Source organism: Camelus bactrianus, chromosome 2 (assembly GCF_048773025.1).
Source record: "Camelus bactrianus isolate YW-2024 breed Bactrian camel chromosome 2, ASM4877302v1, whole genome shotgun sequence".
Classification (NCBI taxonomy): domain Eukaryota; kingdom Metazoa; phylum Chordata; class Mammalia; order Artiodactyla; family Camelidae; genus Camelus; species Camelus bactrianus.
This window is the reverse complement of record NC_133540.1, coordinates 56,225,510-56,253,301: the sequence shown is the minus strand read 5'-3', so window position 1 is coordinate 56,253,301 and position 27,792 is coordinate 56,225,510. Positions and strand designations below refer to the sequence as shown.

At 36.9% G+C, this 27,792-nt stretch overlaps 1 protein-coding gene across 28 annotated transcripts in view; it reads left to right on the top strand.

The window, feature by feature from the left end:
- Positions 1–27,792, top strand: part of ANK2 (ankyrin 2) — a 601,138-nt gene that overhangs the window by 510,319 nt on the left and 63,027 nt on the right. For 18 of the 28 annotated variants that reach the window (XM_074341990.1, XM_074341976.1, XM_074342000.1 and 15 more), the window contains 4 exons: positions 5,260–5,358; positions 6,225–6,323; positions 14,850–14,922; positions 23,254–23,398. In XM_074341990.1, the coding sequence (XP_074198091.1) occupies positions 5,260–5,358; positions 6,225–6,323; positions 14,850–14,922; positions 23,254–23,398 (416 nt within the window). Of the gene's footprint in view, positions 1–5,259; positions 5,359–6,224; positions 6,324–14,849; positions 14,923–16,156; positions 16,211–23,253; positions 23,399–27,792 lie in introns of all 28 variants that reach the window. The other 10 variants (XM_074341892.1, XM_074341900.1, XM_074341899.1 and 7 more) reach the window with 1 other exon arrangement.

Genomic DNA, 27,792 nt, shown 5'->3' with positions numbered 1-27,792 from the left:
GTGATTTTGAGTAAGTGATGTATTGTTGCAGTTGTTTGGACTTTTCATCCTAATGACTTTTGACAGCCATGTAGGTTAGCTTCAGAACGACTTCTGTGGTAAAGTTCCAGTAGCTGACATGGATTTAACAGTTTACTGCAGGGTATGATAGTTGCCTAGTTAGAACATCTTGATGTTCTGCCCGATTTCCTTTACATTGTTTCCAGGCCTTGGCCCCCATTGCCCAATCCTCAGTACAGGCAGTGTGCCTTTCAGTTTTAATAAACCCTGTCGTATTTGGAATATCACATGGTCATGCTCAGTGAGGCAATAATATGTAAGGCCTGGGTTGGAAGTTTTCAAGGATAATGCAGAGCTGACTTAATCCCAAGTGTTTTTCCCAGTGGTATCTGAAGGGTCCCTTCAGCAAAGCAAGATGGGAATATAACATCACACTTCAGTACATTCAAATTATTTCAAGAGGAAGACAAATGTGTGAAATAACGGCTGCTACTAGGCATAGTATAACTTTTGCAGCTCCAATTTTCTTGGTCCAAAAAATATGTAATTGCAGTTTTTAAAGTTTATATATCAGAAATCTCTAATTGCAGCTATGTGAGTAGGCTCAAGTAAACTAGTGTGAGCACATTCAGGAGTTTTCGAAGTCATCATTAAAGATGCTACTCATTAGAAGCAGAAGAAGTTTTGAAGGTCAGTCTTTTTATATCCACTTCAAAGCAGAGACAAAAGCACGTCTGTACATAAGTGTATTTGTAGGTGAATTAAAAATAAAATTATTTTAAAGTGATAAATAACACTATTAATATTTCAGAATCAAAACTTCTAATCCAACTCTAACACGATAGATATTGCCAAGTTGCTGACTAATTCTTGAGTTCTTGTGCAATTGTACTTTGAGACTTATTGAAAAGCTCCAAATATGAATTCTCAAGCATTCACATGTAATAGGATTTCTGTTGGGTCAGTTCACATATAAGCACTACAGGAAAGACTTTCTCGTTGGAATCCAGGTATTCTCCTGAAAGGCATAAATGCAACAATGCAATGAGATTTGGGCAGAACTTGAAAACCTTTATCATATTTGTTTTGTTAAGTGTTTGTTGAACTGGCTATAACATTTAGAAGCCAAACATATTGTCTGGATAACATCATTTGCCTCCCTGGAGTTTGATCTGCATTCAAGTAGACATTTGGTTGAGAGAAAAATCTCATTTTAACTTTCAGATTTTTTAAAAAGTGAACTTTTTAGATTTTACTTGCTTTTGGAAACAAATACATCTTTTTATGTATCTGCAGGGAAGTGGATAGATAGATACCCAAAGGATTTCATTTAATAAACACTTCATAATTTTATGTAGAATGACATTTTTGGAGAAGGAATTATGTTTTCTTCCTCGCCTCTCATATGTAACCATAGTTACTAAAAATTGTTTTGTTGCTATGAAAATATAAACATATGTATTTCCTTTACTCCTTAAACATCCATCACTTGGTATGAAAATTTGGAAAAGTTTATAAAACTTCAGTATAATATTTATAAACACAATGGAAAGGGAGAGTTTTTCAGGAAAAGAAATATCGCATACTTGATGCTCCTCAAATATCCATGGATTACCCGATTTGAGAGCAGAGTCCATGTAGGAGTGATACATATCTCAGAGTCCCTGTAGGGGATTTATAGCTCCAGGTTTCCTGAGGTCATTCCATTGCAGGGATGTGTATCAGACATGGCAGAGCTGATGCTATTCCAGCCTGAGGGACAGTCAGACAGATAGTTAGTCACACACGTGGTACATCCCCATAGATGGAAAGGCCATAGTGACAGCTTAGAGGGAATCATACGGCAACCTGAGCATTGTTAAAAAAAAAAATTCAACCAGGTAAATTTTTAAAATCTAATTGGCTTTATTGAAAGATTCATGAATTGGGCAGCATTTGTCAAGCGAACAGAGGGGAGCTCCAAAGGACTACAGAAAGGGAAAGGTTTTTAAAGGCAGGACAAGAAAGTCCTAAACAAAAAAGAGTAAGGCTTAGGCAGCCTACCTCTTGGGGGTGAAAGTGGACTGTGTGGCAGAGTAACTCACCTTTCGGGGAATGGAGGGGGCCCGTGTGACAGATTACCTCCCTGGTGCCGACCAGAAAATACCAGACTGACCCGTTAAGACTGCATTTCTGGGGAAAGCTTCAGCTAGCTTAGGTATTAAGCCCCAGCTTGGTGGTGTGGCCTAGCATAAGCGACTCCATTTTGGGCCTGTGGTTTTATGTTTAACAAGTTCCTCCTTTTGATCAGACTCTCAGCTTAACTGAGATGTGATCAATATTTAAGCCATCACCCCCCCCCCACTTCTCTGAAGTTTTCATGGTTTTTGTCATCCCTTTGGTATCCATAAGTTGTGATGTTTCTTCTGCCCATGTGATAGTCACAGATCACAGCCTCAGGTTTACAGTCTTTAAGCTGGTCATTCTCTTTGTTCCTTTTCTAATGTTCCATTCTTAGGGAGATCATCTGCTTTGTGGCAAGTGGCTATGAACACATATTTAAAGCTTTCAGGGGGGCATGACGTGGGGGTATAGGTCAGGGGAAGAGTGTGTGCTTAGCATATACAAGGTCCTGGGTTCAATCTCTAGTGCCTCCATAAAAAATAAGAAAATAACAAAAATAAATAAAGCTTTTGAGAGAATACAATGCACCAAGGAGATTATTATGATTATTATAAGTAGGATAATTCTTCATTTCTGGAGTGCATTTCAGAGGCATGATGCCCAAAACTCAAACCAATCAAAATCAACCAAGTCAAAGACCTCATCGAAGGAGTCCAAGTGGCTTGCCCAGTGATCTTATGCAATTGTTTCAACTTCCCCAGAAGTGTTAATCCAGGTAGAGCAGGTGGTGTTGACCCCAGTACCTGGTCTTGCACAGCTAAAAGAAAATCAAGGGCTATCCTATTATCAAGAACAACTTTGGCCAGAATGTCTAAAGATCTTGTTGGGCAGCTATTATCTTAGCAATAGAATCTGCAGTATATTCAAGAGTTAAGGAAAGATTCCTCGTTAGCACTGACCCCTAACCAGGGAAGCAGGGTTCTGTCAAAGGGAGTTAATTTTGAGTCATGATTGCCTGTTGGTATTAAGGGTCTGTGGGCCACACAGGCAGTTGTATTCTGGTTATTCTCATCTTGTATCCCTTTCTTTACATAGAACCTGGGCACCCCAAGTTTGGGGTGTTAACCAGAGACAGGGAAAAAGTCTGGGGGTTTCTAGCATCAAGGACAGATCAGAGTTTTTGATGATAAATCCAGCAGTCTGCAAGCTTACTCCTCTTAGCAGTGGCCTGGGAGATATGAATGGTAGCATTATCTTTCCTGGCCAAGGCAAGAGTAAAGGAAAAAAAAGGAGAAGAGAGGTTTTCATGTTTAGTTAAAGTGAAGTCATGATCTGGCATCTTGGGAAGAAGCAGTCTCCCTTAATGTCAGCTACTTCTCTTAGTCAGTTTGATTTGGAGGTCTCTGGCATTCGGATGGGACCAGATGTCAGGTGGAGTCTTCTTTAACTTATAAATGTGTACCCAAGGCTCAAACTGTTGAAGTTTAGCTGCCATCTGAATAGTAAGATCTGGTATAGTCCCTTCCAAGGAGATTCAAAGGCAGTCTTTGTTCTCACCAATTCAGTTTTATGATCTTAAAAGTTATCAAAACCCCACACTTGTCAAAAAATTCTTTTCTTGATTTATTCTGAAGATGAACCACTTTTGCTGGAAGACTTCTACAAAGCATCAGAGTAAAACACTAACTCTTTGCAAATGACAAAAAAGACTTTAAAATGCCCGTTATTAAAGATCTTGGAATTGACAAGGACATTTGGACACACAACGTTTAAGATAAGAACTGGAATTATGACTGATACAGTTATACCAGGACATATCAAGCTTCTAGGAATTTCATAGAATTTATGAAATACTTATACCATATACTTATATAAACACAACATAAAGAAGGCTTTCTATTATTTCTTACTTGACAATGCTTCCCATGTAATTTAACATATTGGTCATGAGGAGGCAGTGACACTAGATGTAAGGGAAAGATACTCTTACAAGTTTAAGGTGTGAATGGGCTACCCAGAACTTAGAGCCCAGGACACTTGGGTCTGAAATATATAGATGAAATTTTATTGGTAGTGAGGCAGGTTGATAATAAAAAAGTAGTCTTATGGTCATTGTCTATCATTATCTTCTCCATAGGTTCTGAACCTAGAATGATAGTGAAGAAATTACTTAACCCTGCTATTTTCAGTCATCATCTCTGAAATGAGAAAATCCTTCATTTATTCAATCAGTTTTTTTGTGGACTCATTTAGTCACCCATTACCTATAAAACACCTACTATGTACTAAATACACTTATTTGCAGAATGGTAGTAAAGATTAAAAGAGACAATAAATACAAGGTCCAATATCTGGCATAAAATTATGCTTAATACATGATCACTATTAATGTTTTGTTGTGTCTCCAAGGAGTCTAGTGCAATTTATTTAATTAATGTTTATTTGCAATTAACCTGTACCAAACCCACCACCCACTAGAGTTCTGAGCCAGACTGGCTTTCCACTAATCTTAACTGCAGTTCCTCACAAATCATGGATTACAGAACTTTCATCTGAGTGAACGTTTAGACCAGAATGTTAAAAAGAACCTACTTTTGAAAGACATTTATTGAAAGTGGGCCACCCAGCTTCCAATGAAACCTTCTATTAAGTGTGCTCGTCTTTGACTGAAGCTGTTCTCTGAAAGCAATATGAGATTTAGATTTACTTTCATTGACTTAGAATTCTTAAAGCTAGCCCAAAGTTTAATGAGAAGGGAAGTCACGATGAAAAAGTAGTGGTTTGTACCTTTTTCCCTAGTGAAGAAATCACTGTGATAATGCACTTTCTCATTATAAATCTTCTCCAGCAAACCCCTTTCTAATGCTCATGAAAATGCTACTTGGTGAAAAGATAATAATGGTTATAATTTGGAGTCTGTTTATCTTGCTATTTCATCAGCCAGCCTCTTCTCTTTGATTAGCGGACCATAAGGTGTGAGGGCGTGTTTGCTGCCGAGAAATGGGTTGCTGGTATGCTGCTCGCCTAATAAACAGGCATCCCTGATTATTTGATTGTAAATAAGGCTAAGAAATTCAAAATGAAGGCTAACCTAGTTTTCCTTTTCCTTTTCCTTTGGCACATCGCTGCTCGGTCGCCCGCCCCCGTGGTCCACAGAACGGCTACACGCCCTTGCACCAGGCCGCCCAGCAGGGCCACACGCACATCATCAACGTCCTGCTGCAGCACGGGGCCAAGCCCAACGCCACCACCGCGGTAAGGCGGGCGCCGGCCGCCCCTCCCACGCCGCTCCTTCCTCCTTTCCCACCCCAGCATCCTCTTTAAATAAGCCCCCGGCACTCTACTCTGGAAAGCCCAGGATTTCCAGAAATCAGCACGACTTCGCCGGGAGTGCGGGTACGGGAAGGGAGCGCAGCGGCTTGACTCGGTCCAGTCTCCGGGGAGAGGGGGCCCTGCGCTCGGGGCTGCCCCGCGGCCAGCTGGCTCTGAGCTGTGAGCGAGTCCCCTCCCGCCCCGCCTTCTTAAGGGAGCACAGTTTCCGAGACCGCTGGCTCAGACTTGGGGGATGCGTAGCCATTGAAATGTAAACTAAGCGGTGCAATTAAACAAACCGGGATCCCCAGTGGTCTGGGCCGGGGCCTGAATTGCTGGCTTGTGTTATTCTGCTGCAGCCCCAGCTTCCGCACAGCTGTAGCTAAATCTGTTACTGTGTTCCCCGTGGTGACATCTTACCTGCAGCAGATGGCCTGACCTCAGTGAGGAGTGAGTGTACTTGGTGCTTGAATAGTTTTTGGAGGCCTCATCTTCCATTCACGAGTTACTTTCCTAAGCACAATACAGAATTCGGAGAGCCGTTTGACAACCTTAGGGTTAAAGCAGTCAAGTGCTTCTTATTAGAAAGAGCGGGCAGATGCAGCTTGTTGTGTTACCATGGTGACCTGGGCTATAGTCTCAAGAAGTTACAAAGACAGATTCAGATGTAATGGTAAAAACAAGTGATTTTCCTAAGCTGTGCCTTGTTTTGGAAGGAAATGCTGGCTCATGTGGAGCCGCGGGTGAGCTCATTGGCTCACATTGCCGTCCTCCCTCCCGGCTCTCACTCTCTTTCACTCTCCCTTCAGAATGGCAACACTGCCTTGGCGATTGCTAAGCGTCTGGGCTACATCTCCGTGGTGGACACCCTGAAGGTTGTAACCGAGGAGGTCACCACCACCACCACGGTAAGTAAAAGGAACCCACTGGCTTCGGCGCCATTGTCGTGGTTTTTAAGCCACGTACTTTTTCACTTATAAAATGTTTTGATCTTTCCGTGTTGAATTAACTTCTTTTGGTGAGCATGTTGTAGAACATCCACTGAAATCGGCAGATGTAAATGCATTTACACAACTAATACAGGGATTCCAGCTTCCTTTATCAACATAAATCCATCTAACATGCTTGCATGTCATTTTAATAATACTTAGTTTCTTTTTCTGTTACTGACTCTTTTTTTCCCACCCCTCTGCCCTTTTGCTGTAGTTGGGTGTGACACCTACTGCTGGCAAAGTCATAGGACAGTCCACAGCGAACTTCTTATCTTAGCCCCAAGGTTACGCCAGCCTCTGGGAAGACCTTGATGCCTACCTACTATGCTCACAATTGGGCCAGATGCATTCCCAGTGAGGGCAGTCCATCCTCATTTTCTTTCTATTTCTGATTATTATTGCTGTATTCAAAAAGAAAATTGAATATGCTTAAGAGGAAAACGGTGTCTGTATCTTGGCAGAGCATATATTCAACATTTTAAAAAATAATAATTTGTTGCTAGTTTCTTTTTTGCTGTTGTTGGTGGTGGAGGTACTGGGGATTGAACCCCAGACCTTGGGCCTCATGCATGCTGGGCACACACCCTATCACTGTGCTATACCTCTATCCCAACCCCCTGCGCTTAACATTTTTAATTTTTACTGCTTTAAATATGACTGCTGATTCTTTAGGAGAGAACAGTGATCATCATTGACCTTTGCCAGTGCAAATCTAGAAGAGGAAGACGTGATAGTAATGGGTCCTAATGCTCTTGTGCTATTTAGCTGGAGCAAAGATTAAAGGAGGCCTCCTGAGAGGGAGACTCATAGCTGAAAGCAGAAGTGCTCCTCTCTTTGCATTTATTTATTAACTTTTCTCCTTAAGCATGAATTCTAAGAACAACAGCTCTTTAATTTCTCTTTGTAAAGTAGATAAGTAGAGCAATGGTACAACATTAGAGGTTCCCAAGAGACAATAAGATCAAGAATTGACAAATACAAAAATTGTGAATGAGGTTCTAGGAAACGCTCCAAGCTAGGAATGATGCATCTAGAGTTTTAGAACACTTGGTTCTTTTGCTAGATGTGGGGGAAAGGAGAGGAATTTTATTCTTCAGGCTGAGAGCAGGTCCCTGTCGACAGGCATTGAGGTAGATGGAATACAGTGGGTTTGATGTGAGGTTTTAAATAGAGTAGCATATGATTTATTAATGAGCTGCAGGACACAGACTGAATTTAGATGGGAGAGTGGCACTGTTTGTTTTCTCAAGTCGAATCTTAAAACCTTTGGCCAGTGTGTCACAATATTTTTAAAGATTTAAAGTACAGCTTCAATAAATTATATAAGAAAGAAACAAATCTCGTCACAAGCTAGCATTATACTCTGAGGCATTATATATGGCTGAGTTGTAATGGCTTTTCCTTACTGTATGATTTCTTATACCTGGAAAATCTTCGTGTTAAGGACCTGTGCATATGTGTCTTTATTTGGCATCTTTGAAACAATGTGTACATCTCAGATGAGTGAAACTTGTAATAGCAAGATTGGCTGAACACATCTGTTCTTAGAAATCATGGTTTTTCTCAACTTTATTACCTCTTCCATGTTCTGGGAATCCTGAATGTACATTTTTATCAAATGACCACTAGATGGCAAACTTGTGTTTTTTTTGCTGTCTTGAACTGCTTGACTTCCATTCATTTCATTAACTCACTCCCTTAGTATTTATTGGATATAAAATATGTGCTGGATCTGTGCTCAGTGCTAAAGAGTCATCGGTGGTGAAAACATTACTCCACCCCTCCAGCAACTTACAGTGTGGTGGGAGTGGAGAATGAGACAAGTTTTGTAAGAAAATAAATTCTTTAATAGCAACAAAGGTATAGAACATACATGTCCAATTTCAAAGAGATTTCAGGCTCATAAATATTACTTAGAGTGAATGACTTTCACTATACAGATATATATATTTAAAAAGAGGAGCAATTAGCTTTCTAAATACTGTAACTAAATAAGACCTCAAATATGGTGTCAGAAATCAGACATACAGCCCTATCTCCACACATCTAGCTCAAGGGGGATATGAAAACTCCTCATAGAACTCCCACGGGAAATTTTTTCTTTTCTGGTAACTATTATTCTCTACACTGTCGAGCTAAGCAGTGCTCCACCAAAACCCACTGTACTCAGAAATCAAGTTTCTAGGTGAAAAGCCAACAGACAAATAGAAAACATAATAGCGTGTCTGTTTTCAGTTGGGATAATAAGAAATCATGGCCCATCTTAACTAAACAAGTTCCCCCTTTATTGAAATGGGTAGATTTATTGGTTACATGTTTTGATGCTGCCCAGTCTTTACTTTCTGCTTCTCTTAGAATTGTGAGTTTTATTGTTTTGTGAAGTGAAATTTGGGGTTAAGGACTGGATATCTGAACTTACTCCTGTCTGGGATGTGAGGCTTCTTACTTTGCACAGCCTCTCTTTCAGAAGAGATTTTCATCATTCTTTTCCCACATACTGATGATATTAAAAATATAATTAATATGTAGTCATTACAAATATGCCAGACTTTGAGGGGAGATCTAGGATTCAAATTTAGGTTGTCAGAGTCCAAAGTCCATGTTCTTAACCACTCTGCCATAACTGATCTTGGCTTTGTTAAAAGTAGCTTAACAGGAATTTTGTGAAAGAGATGTTTTCACCTAACTTTCAACTTCAAAAAACTCACTTAAGACGTGTCCTTTATTGATTTTCATGGGAGCATCAGATTCAATATCATTTTCTAAAGTCTACAGCTTCACTAAAAATAATTTGGAACTACTCCCTGGTGGGAAGCGAAGAGCATGAGGCAATTTGATAATTATGTAAATTAATAAAATTAAATTTACTGTTACTTCCATTTAAAAGTAATGGTTGAACTACAGCCACACATCTAACAGACGAATCTCACATCATTGGCTTCCTACGATGTGCCCTTTGAGCAGCTGTGTGAGTTCTCAGCCATCAAAGAAAGTTTCCTTTGCTCTCCCTCCTTCCAGAGTATGAATAAAGTCATTGTGTGGGGAGGAGAGTAAGGCAGCAGTTGGTAAAGGAAAAGCCACTGCTTCAGAAATTTCTGAGACATTTTGGAATCATGGTTTGTTTCCTTAACCTTTGCTTTTCCAACTTTACTTTGTAAGACCCAGCAGGGGCTATGAGACAGTTGAGCATTCTCCAGAGATTATAGTCATTGTCTGTTTGCCAGAATGGACATTAGGGTGGGAGGGACACATTACTGGCAACAGGAGCCAACAAGCTCCATGTCCTAATGTAGTTTGGAAGAACTGTGAGATAGGACTCATCCATCTACTTATTGACCTGCTGTCATCCATTATTTGCAGAGATTTAAAGTGATTGTGTTATATGTTGCATATAATCGTTGAGATGTAGAACATTAATTACCGGGTAAGCTGCTAAAATTAAAGTGACATTATATTTACATTATTATGTATACTTTGGTCATAAATCTTATCTTCTGCCATGTCAGTTAAAATGGGAGTCATAAAAATGGCAATGCAGTAGATACACGTAAAGTGTACACCTTTTGAGGTGAGATGTTTTCTTTGAATAGAGATCTGTTGACTAGCAGACTAAGCTGTCATTCTTGTGCAAAGAACATAATAATACATCCTATATTGTATGTGTATGTATCCTATAATATCTGTATCTATCTAATATTTATCCTGTGTATTGTCTTTAAGAGACAATAGACTGAGTGCAGAACCTTTTAAACTTTTGACGTCTTTTTTTCCCAATCTGCTATAATTATCTCCACTACACCTGAGTAGCAGTCATTTTTTGGTGACTCACCTTTGTTGAGACTTTTCAGGCCACTTACTTTAGTTCTGATAGAAAAATATTATTTACATAATACTGAACTGATATACAAAAATTATGTTAATGTGTACAATTGGTATAACAGATGTGGGAACAAAACCAGGTTTTACGTGTGGCTGTGATAGGAGCCAGTGTGTGTGGGCATTGGAAGGTGGCATCCCAGCCAGGGGCACTTGTCATGCGGGGACTTGCTGAGGATGTGGTTCATGGTTGATCAGGGGGAAGAGTAAAATGAAGGGCAGTAAAGCGCACTTCTTTTGCACAAAAGAAAGTGGATATTATCCCCTACTTATTAAACAACATGTTAAGGACTCATGTTTTATTTGCTACATCATGAAAGATGTAAAAACAAATTATAGTCTACCATCTATCATATTCTATTTGTTTTTTTTTTGCTACATTATATGATTTAATTACATACTATTAAACTTATGCATCGTGCACTACTCGTTTTAACTTTTAAAGCAGTTTTATCTTGACCATAGACTCTGAGATTATACACAAAAGGAGATGCCCATGATCATTTAGTTATATCCTTGTTTCCTATGGGCTATTCAGAGGCAGTTGCATAAAGCCATATTTATGTTTTGCTAATCAGGTTTTCAAAGGACACTTTATTTAAAGGGACAGTATGTATTCATTTCTTACAACATTAGTCATGAGTAATAGGAAGACTTATTTATTATCTATTCAACAAATATTTGTTGTTGAGCTTTTAAAGATCAAGCACTACCTCACATACAAATGAATACTATATTTACTACATTGTATATAGAAATCATTTTTATTATCTTTACCCCAAAAATCCATGACCAATATGATCAGTGTGTTACTTTTTCTGTTGCCACATATATTTGCTGATAACTTTGGTACCATTCAGTGACCAAACTAAAGCAAAGTTATTTCCACTCTCACAAGTTCAGAGGAAATGTAGTCCTATTATAAGCATCTGCAAATAGAAACTGAGAATGTCAGGCAGTATAACTTAATCATTTAAAGAGTATTTCCATCAGTTATTTTCAAATAGAGAAGCATCCTCTTGTGGAAATGTTTCCTATGAAGGGCAAATACTCTAAAACACTTCTGCAAAAAAGGACTTTCTGGTGTAGTCTAATACAGTAGATATCCCTTAACATTTTTAATCATTTTATTCATGCTTACATATTTATTTTATAAGTTCCCCCCAAAGTCATAGTTAAATAGGCTGTCATTGTCTCTATCCTGAATTTTTAAAGTAAGTTATTTTTCTGCAATCTCTGTACTGTCATGATACAGGAGCGTGGGTTGCAAATTGAGCTGCACAATAGACCCACCTGAGGAACTTTTTAAAATATCTTTAGCTGGGCCCCGTCTTCAGGGATGCTGATTTAATTGGCCTGTTTTGGGTCCCAAGTAACAGTACGTTTTAAATTTGTCTAATAATTATAATATGTTGCTAGAGTTGAAAACTACTGATAAGAAACATAAGTTATCATCTATCTGTATTAAATTTATAAATCAATATTATAATTAGAATTAAATGGTATGTTATAATAGTCTTTTTAAGTTTGTTCTTTCATCAAATATTTATTGACCACCTGTTACTCTCCAGAGCTTTAGGTAGATGCTTTTGTCTTTCCATTTGGAATTATTTAAACATCATAAGCAAAATGCTAGAAAGCTGAATTAACTATTCTAGTCTTCAACTGTGTCTTCATCTGGATAACATAAGACTTTCTCTACTGTCTCCATTTCTTCCTTTTCTTTAACTGTGGTAGCTACCAAAAAGAAAATCTGTTTAGTCATTATGTGAATTTTAAGTATATTTTACATCATTTTATATCATCAATTTATTTGCTATGTATTTGAGAAGCAGCTACTGTGTTTCAGGTTCTGTGGAAACAATCTTTGTAATGACTCACACTCTCACGTGGGAGGCGGATAAGGCACGTACAGTTGTGTGTGATGTGTCTGTGATGCTGTAGGAGTGAGTAGCAGCAGGTAAACACGGTTAAACAAATACATTCATTGGGGAGGCTCAGGGAATGTTTCTGCAAGGAAGTTACATCTCATATGAGCCAAAAAAAAAAAAAAGAAAAAAGAATATTGCTGGCAAAGAAAAGACTATATGGAAAAAACAGAGGCATAAGAGAACACAGTCTGCCAACATCTTTGTAGCATGCAGGGAGAAAAGAAGCTTCCCCACCTCTCCTTACTACATCACCACAGGTCTTCTGAGCCAGTTTTACCTGACCCTTGAACAACATGGGGGGTTCAACCGAATGTAACTAGAGTCAGCCACCCATCGCCACGGTTCTGCACACATGAATTCAATCACCTTTGGATCCTGTAGTGCCATTATATTTACCATTGAAACGTATCTGTGTGTAAGTGGACCCACATGGTTCAAACCTACATTGTTCAAGAGTCAATTGTATTAAGTTTTTTCTGAAGAAAATGGGGAGCCACTGAAAGGCTACGCAGTATCACATTATGATTTAATCAGTCTCTCAACACACAGAAATTATACATGTATATGTAAATGTATTTTCAAATTAATTAGTTGAACTTCCCTGAAAATATATTTGGAGTTCTCTACTGCTTTTGGAAAGGAGTTGGCAGTAGGGGCATTGTAGCCAAGTAAGTCATTAATATCTATGTAGCAAAACCAAGAAAACCTACTTACTTTATTTTGGTGGCTGTAGTTGAAGATTTTACGCTCATTTCGAGAGATTAGATTTTTAAAGTTCTCATAACAATACCAAATTGGTATACTCAATACAATTTCAGTGAAGAAACTAGAGATATGAATTTGAGACTCAACTATCTTTAGGAAATATTTAAAGTCATGAGATTTGGATTTTTATCTTTTTTTCTTTTTTTTTAGTCACCATAGTATCTCTGATGTTTAGAACAACGGTGCCTGGCTTGCAATAGGCACTCAGAATGTTTCATTTTTTTTCCTTTTGAACCGTAACTTGCATCTTTTTTTTTAATTGAAGTACAATTGATTTACAATGTTGTATTAGTTTCTGGTATACAGCCCAGCACAGTGATTCAGTTATGCATATGTGTAAATATATATATTCTTTTCCATATTCCATTTGATTATAGGTTATTATGAGATATTAAATATAGTTCCCTGTACACACAGTAGGACCTTGTTGTTTATCTGTTTTATATATAGTAGTTAGTATCTGCATATCCTGAACTCCCAGTTTATCTCTTCCCCTTCCTTCCCCCCTGGTAACCTTAGGTTTGTGTTCTATGTCTGTGAGTCTGTTTCTGTTTTGTAAATAACTTCATTTGTATCTTTTTTTTTTTAGATTCCACATATAAGTGATAGCATGTGGTGTTTTTCTTTCTTTTTCTGATTTACTTCACTTAGTATGACAATCTCTATATCTATCCATGTTGCTGCAAATGGCATTATTTCATTCTTTTTTATGGCTGAGTAGTAATTCCGTTGTGTAAATGTATATGCTACTTCTTTATCCAATCACCTGTCAGTGGACATTTAGGTTGCTTCCATGTCTTGGCTATTGTATGTATATAGTGCTGCTATGAACATTGGGGTGCATGTATCTTTTCAAATTAGAGTTTCCTCTGGATGTATGTGCAAGTCACAATGTTTCTTGATGCTGAAGGACCAAAAAGTTCAGAGTTTTTAAGATTAATTTAATATTGAGTTATAGTAAAGATAGTAAGTTATGCTAGCTAATATTTTTTTGAATACTAACATATTATATAGCACTGTTCTTAGAGCTCTTATATGTATTATTATTGTGTATTATGTATTATATGTATTATTTCACTTCATAATAATTTTATGAAGTAATATTATTTTCTACATTGTACAGATGAGGAAATCGAAACACAGAGAAATTAAGGGATTTGCTAAGGCCTCATAGCTAATAAATGATGAAGTCAGAATTTGAACGCAGACAGCTGGACTCCAGAGACTGGTCTCTTAACTTTCCATCATACATCAGAATGGAAGGCAGGGGATTTGACAACTCTGGAGTCCTATTGTGAAAGGCAAATAAGCAACAAGCTAGAACTGTAGCCCAGTGAAAGACTGTAAGGATGATTGATTCTGCACTGTTGATCCTCTAATCCCAGAAGAGATGCATCACATTTTCTGCCCAAATAGTTTGTCTTTCACATTGTTTACAACCTCCTTCCAATAGCTTTGTTTTTAATAAATTGCATATGTTCACTGATTCTTATTAAAGCTTTCCTGGAGATATTACTTGGTTCAGTTTAAGGAAGCCCTGATATTAATTTGATTTCCCAACATGACTATTAATGCCATTGCTAAATAATTTATTTTTCAAATGGGAACTCAAACTAATGAATTCTCTCTTGTATGACTTCACTGGAGTAAATGATCATTTATCTTCAGAAAGAACAAATGTGTTTCCATAAAGGAGAATAAGAGACTAAGCTTCCAAGATGTACATGTGTAGAAGATGGAGTGCTCATATTGACTATGACCTCTTTGCTGATTCTTTTGATCTTTTGTTTGACTTTTGTTTTTAAGTTGAGCATTAATGATTTTTATCTTTCCAGACTATCATGAGCATTAATGATTTTTGTCTTTCCAGACCATCACTGAAAAACACAAGCTAAATGTTCCTGAGACCATGACTGAGGTTCTTGATGTTTCTGATGAAGAGGGTAAGACTTTTATTCAGTCTTCTTTGACATCTATCATTGTCTTACATGAAGGAAACCATTCTTTTTTTTTCAGCTACCAAGGTGTTACAGTGGGTGTGGATGACAGCATCTTGGCACCTAAAGTCACTTTTGAACCTTTATTTCAATACGTTCACTTTTTCAATTTGGGGGAAGGAGGATTCTGTTTATATATTTTCAACTGGTATTATCTTTAATGACTTACTAAATAACAGGACTGGGAAAAGGGGAAGAAACTGGCAATTAGCTATATGTTAAAATATCTACCTGATAATACAGTTATTGTTAATACATTTAATTATGCTAAAGTAGATTTTTTATTAAAACTCCTTAAAGTAAAAGAACTTACAGTATACTCTATCAATGGTATATTGAGAAATATCTGCTTTCATTGGTTCAAACATACAGAACATGTTTAAAATCCAGAGGAAAGAGTCTTAGAGAGGATTAGAAATAGAACAGCAGTAAGTCATACAAATTCAACATAAGAATTTTATTCTTTAAGTCAGAAAATATGCCCCCTATAGTTTAAAGCTAAATGTTATCAAAGCCAGTGGATTTCAAAGAGACTTTAAAAGGAGCACTAGGGACTGCCTGGGTGGTTATGGGGACATCGTGCTACAGGTCCTGCCAGCAGGGTTCCTGGTTTTCCAGCTCTGCTTTAACTGGAAGAGTTAACTTTTCTTGAATAACAACAAAATCTGCTAAAAAGATTACGAATGCAGCACGTAAAGTGTGCAACCAAGTTTCAACAGTACAACTATTGGGCAAGTTGCATGTTTGAAAAATATATATGTACATATTTATGTTCATGGCAAATGTATATGTTTGAAAACTTATTGCCATAAAGGATGGAATGAGGCCCAATACTAATTGCTTTTATGGAGAAATAGTAAAACTATTTCTTTAGGTTCTTCAAGATACAATCATAAGGTAAAATTTTATATTGAGATGCCCTTATTTGGAACCCATTGTTAATTCACCTATCAGTGACAGACATTGTGTCAACTTTTATAAGAACTTATGACAAGAATGAACAAATGTTGCTTCAGTGTCTTTGAGTAAATTAAAAGATATTGCCAAAGCTAATGGTTCCATGTATTTATTATAACTTAGTGTTCCATCCTAATACTTGCCAATTTTCAGCATTCATATATGCACATTATATTTTGTTTTGTATGCTCATCTTTCTTATCTTCACTTATATGTTGAACAGCTCTTAAACAGTTTGGTGACCACTTTATTGATGGGGAAGTGCTTAGTGATTCAGGTACCTCTAGAGGACATTATTGGAGTGAAAACTTGTCTTTGCTTTTAATTTTTCTTAACTGGCTAGAAGCAACTTGCTTACTATGTAAATCTGGGTGCTTACTACTAATCTGTTATTCTTGAAATAGCATGTGTAATATGAGTGGAATTGTTTAGGTGTGTGTTTGAGTGTGTGGATTGTATTAACTTGGAAACTTAATGCCATGAATTGCTTATACTAATGTAAGATTTTGAAGCTATTAATGAGACCTATTAATATAATTAAATTATCTAATGAACACTATATAATATTTTTCCAAAACTAATATTTCTTCCTAGAATACAAATTTAGAGAAAAATTAATTTTTTGATAAGTTGACATTGAACTAACATGAACATGCCAACAACTAGGTTAGACTGCTTGGTATGCAGTCATAGCATTATTGGATAAAGATATGGTTTCGATGTGGTTAAAAATATATTTTAAGTTAGTAGTTATAATGTAGTTTTTTAAAATTAGCTAGGAATAAAGATAAACTAACCTTTAAAAATTATTTAGGGAGAACTTTGGCATATAGGGAAAGATGAATAAGATAAATATTCTATTTAATAAGAAGTTTCCAAAGTACATGTGGTACCACTTTAAGGAAACCTATTCATGAAAATCTAAACTTATAAATCAGATAAATTAGATAGTGATTATTTAATTTAAAAATAGTTCTTTTTTTCCAAAATAATTGTTAATGTATTCCAACAGCTAATGCATTCAAAGTATTTACTGGATTTATAGAAATTCCATTTATATGAAACATCCTCTTGGACCTGCCCATTACATAAGATCTAGCTGTAATATCTTGTACACTTTTATTAAAACTATTCTATATTAAAAGTTACTAGTGATAAAAACTCTTGATTTGACAGGGATATTGGCTAATGATCAAGAACATCTTTTATGTTGAGAGAAGAAGCTTTCCATGGTTAGATATGGCCAAAACCTTAACATTTTTTCCCCAGAAAGATATTCAGGTTGAATAATTTTTTTGTATAGGGTATATTTGAGTATTATGAAGTACCTTTTAATACCAAGAATTAGTCTGAAGGAATTTGACTAGGTGACATTGCCAACCCTTCAATTTTTTATGCACTTAAAATGTTTTCATGGAACCTACCATCATTCATATGGACAAAGTGCAGCTACATGTATTTGGACAGTGTTAACCAATCCCTGGTTTCTTTACAGCTCTGCTGTTTTAGTAATAGTCTTGTAATCAATACTCAGAAGAGTATCCAAGCCAAGTACATATGTCCTTTCAGGCTAACTTGCTATAGTAGAGCAATCAAAATTATCCATTTATGAATCGAAACAGACAGTGACAGCAATGTTATTGTGTATAAAGCTCTATGACTGGTACCATGGGGGAATCAAAGATGAACATATATGGAGAGAGAACGTATAAATTAATGAAGCATAACTGAAGGCACTATGTCATCTGCATTTCGCATCTGCCTGGGAAGATCAGGAGAGGGAGAGTCCTACTACAGTCTCACGGACTTGTCGAAGCTGACAGAGTAATAGGAGGGTGGCACAGGTTTTTAGGAAGTAGAGAAGGAACAGTGTGGGAAGGTCCTGAGATAGGAAAGAATGAGAGAGACACAGAGTGGCAAAATAATCTAGTCATTCAGTTTGGCTGATGCATTAAAACATACCGGGCTTCCACGGGGAGTGTTTGAGTTCTCAACTGAAAAGTCTAGGAAATTAGGGTATATTAAAGATTTCAATTAATGATTGAAACAATTAATTCTTTTTTTTCTAAACAAAGATTGTGTATTAGGAAGAAATTGGAAGGAAGCAGATATCTGAGGGAAGATAAAACATTTACTAAACATCTACAGTGCTAGGTGCATTGCGTCATTTAATCCCCAGAGCATCCACACAAGATAGGCTATGGATTTCCCCACATCTGTTTCTCAGGTGAGAAAAAGCTCACCTGAAAGTGAGGGGACTAAGACTTAGACAGGTTAAGTAGTTTGTTCAATGGCACACAGCTATTAAGTGGTGGTTGTGGAATCTCAACCCAGTATGATATAAATAAGTCGTGATGGAGCCAGATGGCAGAGAAATGGAAGAAGAGAAATGGGAGCTCAGCCTATGAGTATTCTACTGTGCAGACTAGAGCAAAGCTGTAGATGTAGTCTTCTACATCTTCATAGGATCATGAGCTGATCCCTGTCTTTGCTGACTCAGCTCCTCAGCTGTAAATTATGTGGTGGGGCTTAGGGGTTATAACACCCGTGTAACTAAAATACCTGTGAAAATGTGACCCACATGTCCCTCATACACAGAGATTCATGAGTGGGTGGTTTGTACAGAGTTCTCCACTGGTTCTCTGGGATGGTGTGTATAATAATCAAGAGAACACTAGAATGGCTGAGTGTTGGGATGAAATACAGAGGTACCGTCTATATTCTCCTTTTGATGCACTTCCACTGTGGACACTTGACATTAGAATGATAACATATCAAATAAGAAGAAAGGTCAGATGCGACGTACCAACATTTAAGGAGAGTGGAGACTGGGAAGACAGACTCAGAGCGGTAGGAGGAAGACCAGCAGAGATTTATGTCAGAGAAATTAAGGAGGGTGGTTTTCCAAAGAGGAAGTCATCTTTTGGTCACTGATTAATTTGTAAAATAGCAAGCCTCTTTTAATAGGTTTGGCTATGAAAGGAAGAGGACTCAAAAGTGTGAAATAAAGAAGGTCTAAGAGTTGGAGGAAGAAATTTTTGTATTTCAAAGGTGTCAGAAATATAGATGTTTCTATGGCCGGGGGGAAAGGGCTGACAGAGAAGCAGAAGTTGAAGGTGAAGGCCTAGCAGACAGGGTATCTAGGAAGATAAAAGAAGATGAGGATCTAAAGGTAAGATAGGCTCACCTTGGACTGCGGAAGTCACCTCACTTACCAAGATACAAGGCAAAGATATGATTCTTATTTTTTAGACACATTGATAACATTTAAAGCCTTGAGCAGTATGTAGAATTTCCTAGTTGTCGACCAACTAGGGCAATTTTATTTTTTCCCAAACTAATTTTTCACATTCTATTCATTTCTATAGGCATTTCTACTTTCTATCCCATACTGCAGATATGTACTATTTAATAGCATGCCTTATCCACACATATCCTGGAAAAGATATTTTATTATAACACTGGCAAGATTAGTACCCAAACAGGTACCTTTCCAGGTAATTGCCACGTTGGTTTAACATCTGGCCACTGACACCAGCATTTAGGGACTTTGCATCTTTGGGCCATTTCTCTCTCAGACAATCAAGACATTAGGCTATACACCAAAGGCCTCCAGGGGTGTCCCTGAACACCTGAACTTCACATTTAGTTAACACAGAACCTAGGAGGGTATTTTTTTTTTTTTAATGTAGCAGCTATCTAAGGCAGACAGCATTGTAATAAAACCACCAAAACGCAGAAAGTGAGGGAGAATGTAAAGGACGTCCACTATCTCATGAACTCAGTGTAATCACAGGTTCTTAAATTGTGCCTTGACTCATCTCCAGAGTCACAAAATTTGATTTATTTGATTAAAATGTACTCTTGCAATTGCTTCCATTCTGTCTTCTAATGAGATTTTTACATGCATAAGAGAGGGAAGGCTAATAAGTTCATGCAGTCCATTTGCATCTCTGGCAAGACAAAACTGCAGATGCCAGGCCTTGCTTCCCCAGACTTGGAGTCAATCCAGCTAGACTTTCTTCCTTTCCCTTTTCTTTCCTTTACTCTTATGAACCTTCTTTCTACCAAGGGATGACAAGAGGGAAGATGGGAGGAATAAGACAGAAAACTTGAAATGCTGGCCCTACTTAATTAAGGAGTTTTGAGTAACTTTAGGAATCAAGAAATTGAAGCTTATTTTGAGTTGTCTTTGTTCCCTGTAACCATCTTGGTTGCTAAGAGACTGTAGTGGGAACTGGCAAAGTAGCAGAAACAAGATGAAATGCAAAAGCAAATTGACTCTGAGAATGAGGAGGATGCCCTAATCTGGATGGAATTAGAAATTTGATGCTAGAAAGCCAAGCTCAACTATTTTAGAGTCTTGGGGGATAGGGGTGGGATGGAGGTAGTAGAGCAGGGGATAGAGAAAGAGTGAGAGTATATTCAAGCAGGCTTTTGAGTTTTAAAAAGCTTCGTAGACCTCTTGCTCAACAGATAAAGTACAACTTGTATTATATGACATATCCTGCATTCAGTCAGTCCTTTCACTTTTTCATAAGTAAGAATAGACTTAGTCTTCACAAATGTTAACAAAACATCTTTTTTTCTGAAAATAATTTAGGTTTATATTCAAACCAGACAATGCCTATATTTTGGTAAGCCAACTCTTAGGCTTGATCTTAGAACTTTTATTTTTCTCAGAAATAAACCAAAGGGGATCCCAACTTATTTGATTCATAAAAATACTCCTATGGAAAGATTTACCAGTCCCGCAAGTCCTATAATAAAATGTCTAAGCTTCGTGATCTCATCACTATAATCAGACACCAGCCTTCTTTCTGGACTTTTTGCCATTGTTCACTAACAGGAACATTGACTATTGCTAAGTTACTCCACTTAGTATTCTCTAAATAAGTAATGCATATTACTTTTTTATCCGTACTGTTTTTGCTGCCCTGCATGACCCCTTACACACTGGCCTTGCCCCTGAAATACCATCATCTCTGTCCATCAAAATTGTGCCCAAACAATTGACCAGCTCCAAATCCTCCTTCAGTGATTCCTTCTCCAGGTACACTGAAATTTCCTAGGGCTACTGTAGCAAATTACCACAAAGTTGGTGGATCAGATTTATTCTCTCACAGGTCCAGAGACCAGAAGTCTATGAGGACCATGCTAACCCTAGGAAAGATCTCTTTCTTGTCTTTTCTGCCAACAATCCTTGGTGTTCCTTGGCTTGTATACATCACTCCAACCTCTGCCTTTTCATGGCATTCTCTTCTGTGTGTCCTTCCCTGCCTCTTGTAAAAACACTCTCATAGCATTTATTCTGTATGAGCTCATCTAAATCCTACTTTTAACTCCTTCTGCAAAGATCCTACCTCCACATAAGGCCACATCCTGAGGTTCCAAGTGGACATGAAATTTGAGAGACACAACTCTACCCACTACACTATTCTAAAGTAATCTCTCCTTCCTCTCACCTTTTTGGTCCTTAAAGTTGACCAACATCATGCATTTCATGTTCAACCATATTGTTATTTATCTACAAGTTGCTATTATTGTTGCCATCTTGCTTTGTGAGGGGACATTTTGAAGAAGAGAATATATACAAGGGTGGGGGGAACCACATTAACAAAGTTAATTTTAAAATTTTACTTGTGTTTTCATTAGCGTTATCAGATTTATGAAATATTTAAACAGAGCACAATTATATTTTTCTTTATATTTTTCAAAAATTATTTTGCCTAAAAGATTTTAACTTATACTTCACTGCTGTGTCAACACTTTTACCATTTTGTAGTAATAAAAATAATGGCTAGCAATAACTATATTCCAGCACTGTATTATACACTCTTATATGTTATATAATTCATATAACTACTGTGTGAGGTAGATTATTAGTATCATTCCCATTTTCTACTTGCAGAAACTAAGGCTCACGAAGATTAACTGGCCAGTAAGTAGCAGAACCAGAATATGAATCCAGGTCTATCTGATTCTACAGACTCAATTTCTATTCTGTATAGGCTAACTCACTCAGCTAAAGCTAAATAAAAATCTAATGATTTCAATGAAGGAACAACAAAAGTCATTTTAATGATGAGACTTGTAACTCAAATATCAAGTGCATTGATTTTTGAGACAAAAATCTAGTGGTGAATAAATTACATCTCTTTTTACTGGAAGGTCTTTTGTTGGAACTATCTTTGGCCTTAAGTAATTTAGAGAGCTAGTCATCTTTTGGTTATGGGCCCTTAGGATCATAAATATATAGATAAGTAATGAAATGCTGAAGACATATCTTACATTTCTTTAATGCTGTATCTTTGTAAATAATTTAGTGTTGATGTAGAACAATTATTTTAAACAAATGAGATTAAAAGTATATTTAGCTTAATTATAGGTGTGACGTACGTTCCTTCAAGTTTTCCCTTACATAGGTTATCAGGCTTTAAGTATGTGATTAATGCCCTTAAAGAATCATCAAGAACAGTTATATCTCAGCTAAATTATTTCTCCATCCTAGCACATTAGCAGTACAGAGAGCATTTCCGTGAATGAGGTATTATTTAATGAATTCCCTGAAATTTGTATTTTTGAAAGTGTTTTATTTCAGTTCATGGGCAGGAAATGTACTCTTACCATCTGTGCTTCCAAATGAGAGCTACAATACTTAGTCATCTCTTTCTGCCGCTGCTTAATTACTTAACTCACTTTTTTCCCTGTATTTCACCTGGGGAAGCCATCTAGTTTCCAACAAAGCATTGTTTTTATGCTCTGTATTTTTTTTTAAATATAAATTCCAGGTTGTTTATTAAAATGTCACAATCTGCTCACTTCCTCCTAGTGTTCTTTCCCAAATGTGCATATTTTGTGACTCTTACAAGTTGCATTACTCCATTTAATCATCTCATATTTATTTTAGAGCAGTGGATAGTTCTTAGCCTATTGTCAATTATATGAAGAGACTGTTAATGCTGCACATTATGCATAAAATTATTGAAACTACATTAAGTTGTCTACATATTGTACTAATTGTTAAGTTAAATAATATATGCTGTCAATCAGCTATCATGATAAAGAAATGGGTAAACTGATACTAAAAGAATTCCAATCCAGGTAATTATTCTTCTTGATAAGTAATAAGAAAATGGGTCAAACATTGTTTCCCTGAGTTTTAGCACTTTTTAATTGCGTGTGTTCTGTTTTCTTCTAGTGTGCAGTGTTTCCGTGATGTCAGGCTATTCTGATGTTTTTCACAATTGTAATCATGTTTTGTAGTTGGTGTATATTCAACAGGTAATTCTTTCTCCGTCTTCCTATGATTATTTCAAGGTGATGACACAATGACAGGTGATGGGGGAGAATACCTTAGACCCGAGGATCTAAAAGAACTGGGTGATGACTCTCTACCCAGCAGTCAGTTCCTGGATGGTATGAATTACCTGCGTTACAGCTTGGAGGGAGGACGCTCTGACAGGTATTCATGTAAAGCTTTCATTTGATATCAGAAGTGAGCGCAACACATTTTTACGATGGTAATTTAAAAAGAAGACACAATTATTGACACTTAAGGGGCATCTCACTGCTCTCAGGAGTTCTCTGACAACTCTAAGTGTCCATGTTAAAGCACAGGAAACTGAAGCCTGGAGAGACTAATGCTTAGTAAAAGTCAAACATCATAAGAAGCAGAGCCATGATCAATGAAGAGCCCACTTCCATTAAATATGATGTTTTTAATCATCTGCAACTTTCTTCTCCAGGCAAATAAAAAGGACAGTTTTGCCTTATGGGCACTCTTACTAAATGGCAATTATAGATACTTCCAGTCCTCTTGGGTTTTTTTGGATGTGCCCTGGTTTCTGTGAACAGAAGTATGCTATGAAGAAGGATTAAAAAGTAACAAATTCTGAAGGAAACTTTGCCTGGAACTGACTTTTTATGAAAAAGAATCAGAACAGAATCCCCCAAGAGCCTGGATACCAAAAGTGATCTGAGCAAAATCTGAAGGAGCCTAGGTTTCATAGCCAAACCTGAGGAGGTTTATATAATATTCTGAAATATACAATCAATTTTATTTTTTGGTTATTGATAATTAATGCAATTGATGTTTATGATTTTTTAAGACAAACTGATTAAGAACATTCCATGGTAACTCATTATAAGCATGACTGTCAGCTTAGGTTAAGATTAAGGTTGTCCATATGGTGTAATGTCTGTTGCTAATCAATAATCCCAGGTTTATCATTTTAATCTTCGCTCTATTTTAAGCTGTTTCCAGCATAGTTGGGGTCTAACAAATAAATACTGTAAAGAGTAGTCAATTCTAAATGGATAGCTAGCAAAAACAAACTTTTCTTAGTTTTTTTTTTCCATGAGTACTAATGCTCTCCTCCTATCTTTTTTTTTTTTTTTTTTCAATTTGATGTGCATGTAATAAGTGCCTTTCTGGGCTGGCTTTGTGGTAGGTGCTAGAGATGCAGACATGATTAAGATACAGTCACTACATTCATAGTCTCATGAAGGGTCAGAGAGACAAGGCTAGTGGTACCCACTGAGTGTAACTGGAACCCTGAGGCTCAGGCTTCCTGCAGGAGATGAGTCCAAACCAAGACAGGATGATGAGTAGTGATGGTGAGGAAAGGTGAGGAGGGCATTTGAAGCCTTAATAAAATGAGCAAAGACTCATGGTGTGTGAGAGAAACTAGATAGTGCAGTGTCGCTGAAATGTAAGTATAAGGAGGGAAGGTTACATTCGCATTTGGCATCCCTGTGATGGTGAGGTAGAGGATGAATTTTAGAGGAAAACTGTCAAAGAGTTAAACCTGGCGGCAGCAACCATCTGAGAAACTATTGCAGTAATTTTAGCGGAAGTTACTAAGACAAGATTTGAACTTTGGTAGTAGCAGTCATGGGGAACATTTTAGAAATGAAAAATTTGAGAATTTATCTATGAGATAAAACTGGTCAGATTTGGTGATGGATTTCATGGGGTAGGTGAAGAAGAAGAAGATTTGATTGACTTTGTGGCTTCAATGACTTAGACAGAGAGTGGTTTGTGGGATCAGAAGGAGGAGCTACTTGGAGGGTGAGGGTAGCGAGGTCTTGTGCCGTATCAGTGTTCTGGATATTGAATTTTGACACACTGACAGATTTAGACCTCACAATCTGAGATTCTTAAAAGACTTCAGATTTCAATAAAATGAAATGTTTATGGCTTTGCACAAATTCATAATAATCTATGAATAATCATTACTGTCATCCAAAAAGTCTTTTTTTTTTTTCCCCAGCTTGGTCACTTTTATTAAGAGTAAGTGCTTGGTTTGATCCTTTTGCCATCTTTGAAAACACTTAGTACTGAGAAAGAATTCAGAACAATAATTTCTATGAAACAGACGTCCATGGTTTGATGATTTTACCTGAGACAGGGTCAGGAAACAAAGAAGATACGATCTGTTCTCCAGGTCCACACTTGCATTTCTAGAACACCAGATGTGTTCATGGTCTCCAAGATGGAATTATAGGCAGCATCCCATTTTCATGGTTGCAGTGTTTTATTTTTTAATTTTGCCGAGACAATTCAGTATGTCATCTTTTTTTGGTAACCATTTTTTTCCTTCTCATTATTTCTTTATTTGGCGTGCTTTCAATAGTACCATGCCCAGGTAGGTACTACATGGCATGAAAACATGACCCTTCCTGGTTACATTCACATTTCCCTGCTCACTGCTCAGTGTGTGTGTGTGTGTGTGTTGGCAGGGGGTGCTTATGTTCTAGAATTATGGATTTATTCTTAAATTGTGATTTTTATGTATTAAACTGAATAACTTTTTGAGCTAGAAGGGTAAATGTTTTACTAGAATAAAGTCTGTGGTATGTCCCAGGCCTGACTTTGCTTTATCTGTCACAGCTCCACCTTGTGGTTGATGAAACATTAGCGTGGCTTCCCTCAAAGGAACCTAATAAGCCTCTGTATAGTTGGAGATGACAGGTGATTCTGATACCTAAAATGTACATGGATACAGAAGAATAAAAATAGTTAAATTTTAGTTACATTGAGCAGAAACAAAACCAAGTTCTGGTTAGCTAGATTTTGTGTCCATTTTATTTTATTATTGTTTACAAATTAAAAATGCTATTCAAATTCAATGCAAAAGCCTAACAGTGAACCTCAGAAGTTTTTCTATGTGTTAAAGTAAACACATTGAAGGTTTTGTATATTCACTTGTCCAGTAAGTTTGAAACACTATTAATTGAATGTCTTATAAATATTGCAGCTTACTAAAATGGTAATTATTACCATCTTAGCGGTAATACAGTAGAACTACAGACTTTGATACCACCTAATGTATGTCCATAAAGCAGTTGTAATACGGTGAAAAGAAGTATAAATTTAAGATGGTAACAAAGTATTGGCACATTCCTTAGCTGGACAGCAAGTAAATTTTTACACTTCTGTGGATACGTGTTATTGCAAATTTATTAACTGAACAGCATCACCTCTAACTTAATGAAAAAAAATGGAAACTCTATTGTGAACTATTTAAACTTGTTTGCAATGTTTTAAATCAGGGTTTTAAATTAGACAGTTTAAATTGGGGTTTTAAAATTAGACAGTTTCTGATCCAGAGACTTGAATTATTCTAGACCTTTGTGCTGGTCATTACTCCTTCAGAAAGAATCATTTTTTACTCTTGGAATAGTCTAACTTCATTTATTTCACTTAAGTAGGTTCTATGACATCATAGAAAAAAGAGCAATTGATTAAATAACGTTTAGCATTTTAGAAGGCAGTAAACTAAATCTACCTAGTGACTAAGTCTTCTCTTGCTGTTATGAGCAGGCATTTTTAATCCTGCATCCCAGTGCCTCTTGCTGCTTTTGTGCATTCATTCATATAAATCTAACATTTTGCATGTGTAAATTCACAGTCTGGATCTTTGAAGTTTAAAGCCATGGATAGAGATTATGTAATTAACAAATCTGAGCCCAGTAGAACTTGATGGAGGAAAATGTTTGAGCCCATAGACAGCCATATTATTTCAAGAGGTTGACCCCTCTACTGTTTTCTCTTGGCTTAGTTCAACACTAAATAAAGGATATTAGAATTTAGGAGCTGTTGATCTAATGCTGTCTGGTATAAAACACATAGAAGTGAACCTTAGCTATCTTTGTGGTTTAAAGCAGGAAAAAAAAAATGTTCAGTCCGCCGATTGAGAAGAGCTTTTGCTGAGATCAAAGACCCCTTTCCCCGTTAATTTAATCCTCTTTCCATCCTCAGTTTCAAGGTCAGGCCAAGGTTAGTCACAGCAGCCTGTTTATGAGTTGCACTGTCGAAATCCAACTGCACAGCTGTAAAAACAGCTATAATATCAGTTGCTTCCAACTCCCTGGACTAAAACCTTTGTGGGTGGATTTACTAGGCATCCAGGCTGCTCCTGCCTTGGCTATGTCAGGATCCTCAATCTTCTCCAAGAACCAATATAACGTAAAATAACGACTTGCCAAATTCTGTTTAGATTTCCTTTTATTGTAAGCACGAGATTTATGTAGGTGTAAAAATGTAGGATCAGGCAATCAAGGAAAGTTTTTTGATTCATGTCGTTTACTCTGTAATATTTGGCATCTACTTTGGGAGCATAAATTCTATAGCAGAGTAGGAGGGAGAAGTCCCTGCATTACTCTGAATCATCTACCAAGTGATGATTCCTCAAAGATAATTGAAGTTGGCTATATTGGCACCTCATAAAGATGACAGTATATGACTTACAAAAGTAGATATAGTTTCTACTAATAAATATGCTAACTTGACATTTAGTCCATAATTCTATAGTGCTTCACTGGCCGAATAACTACTAGCTGAAAGTAAATGAA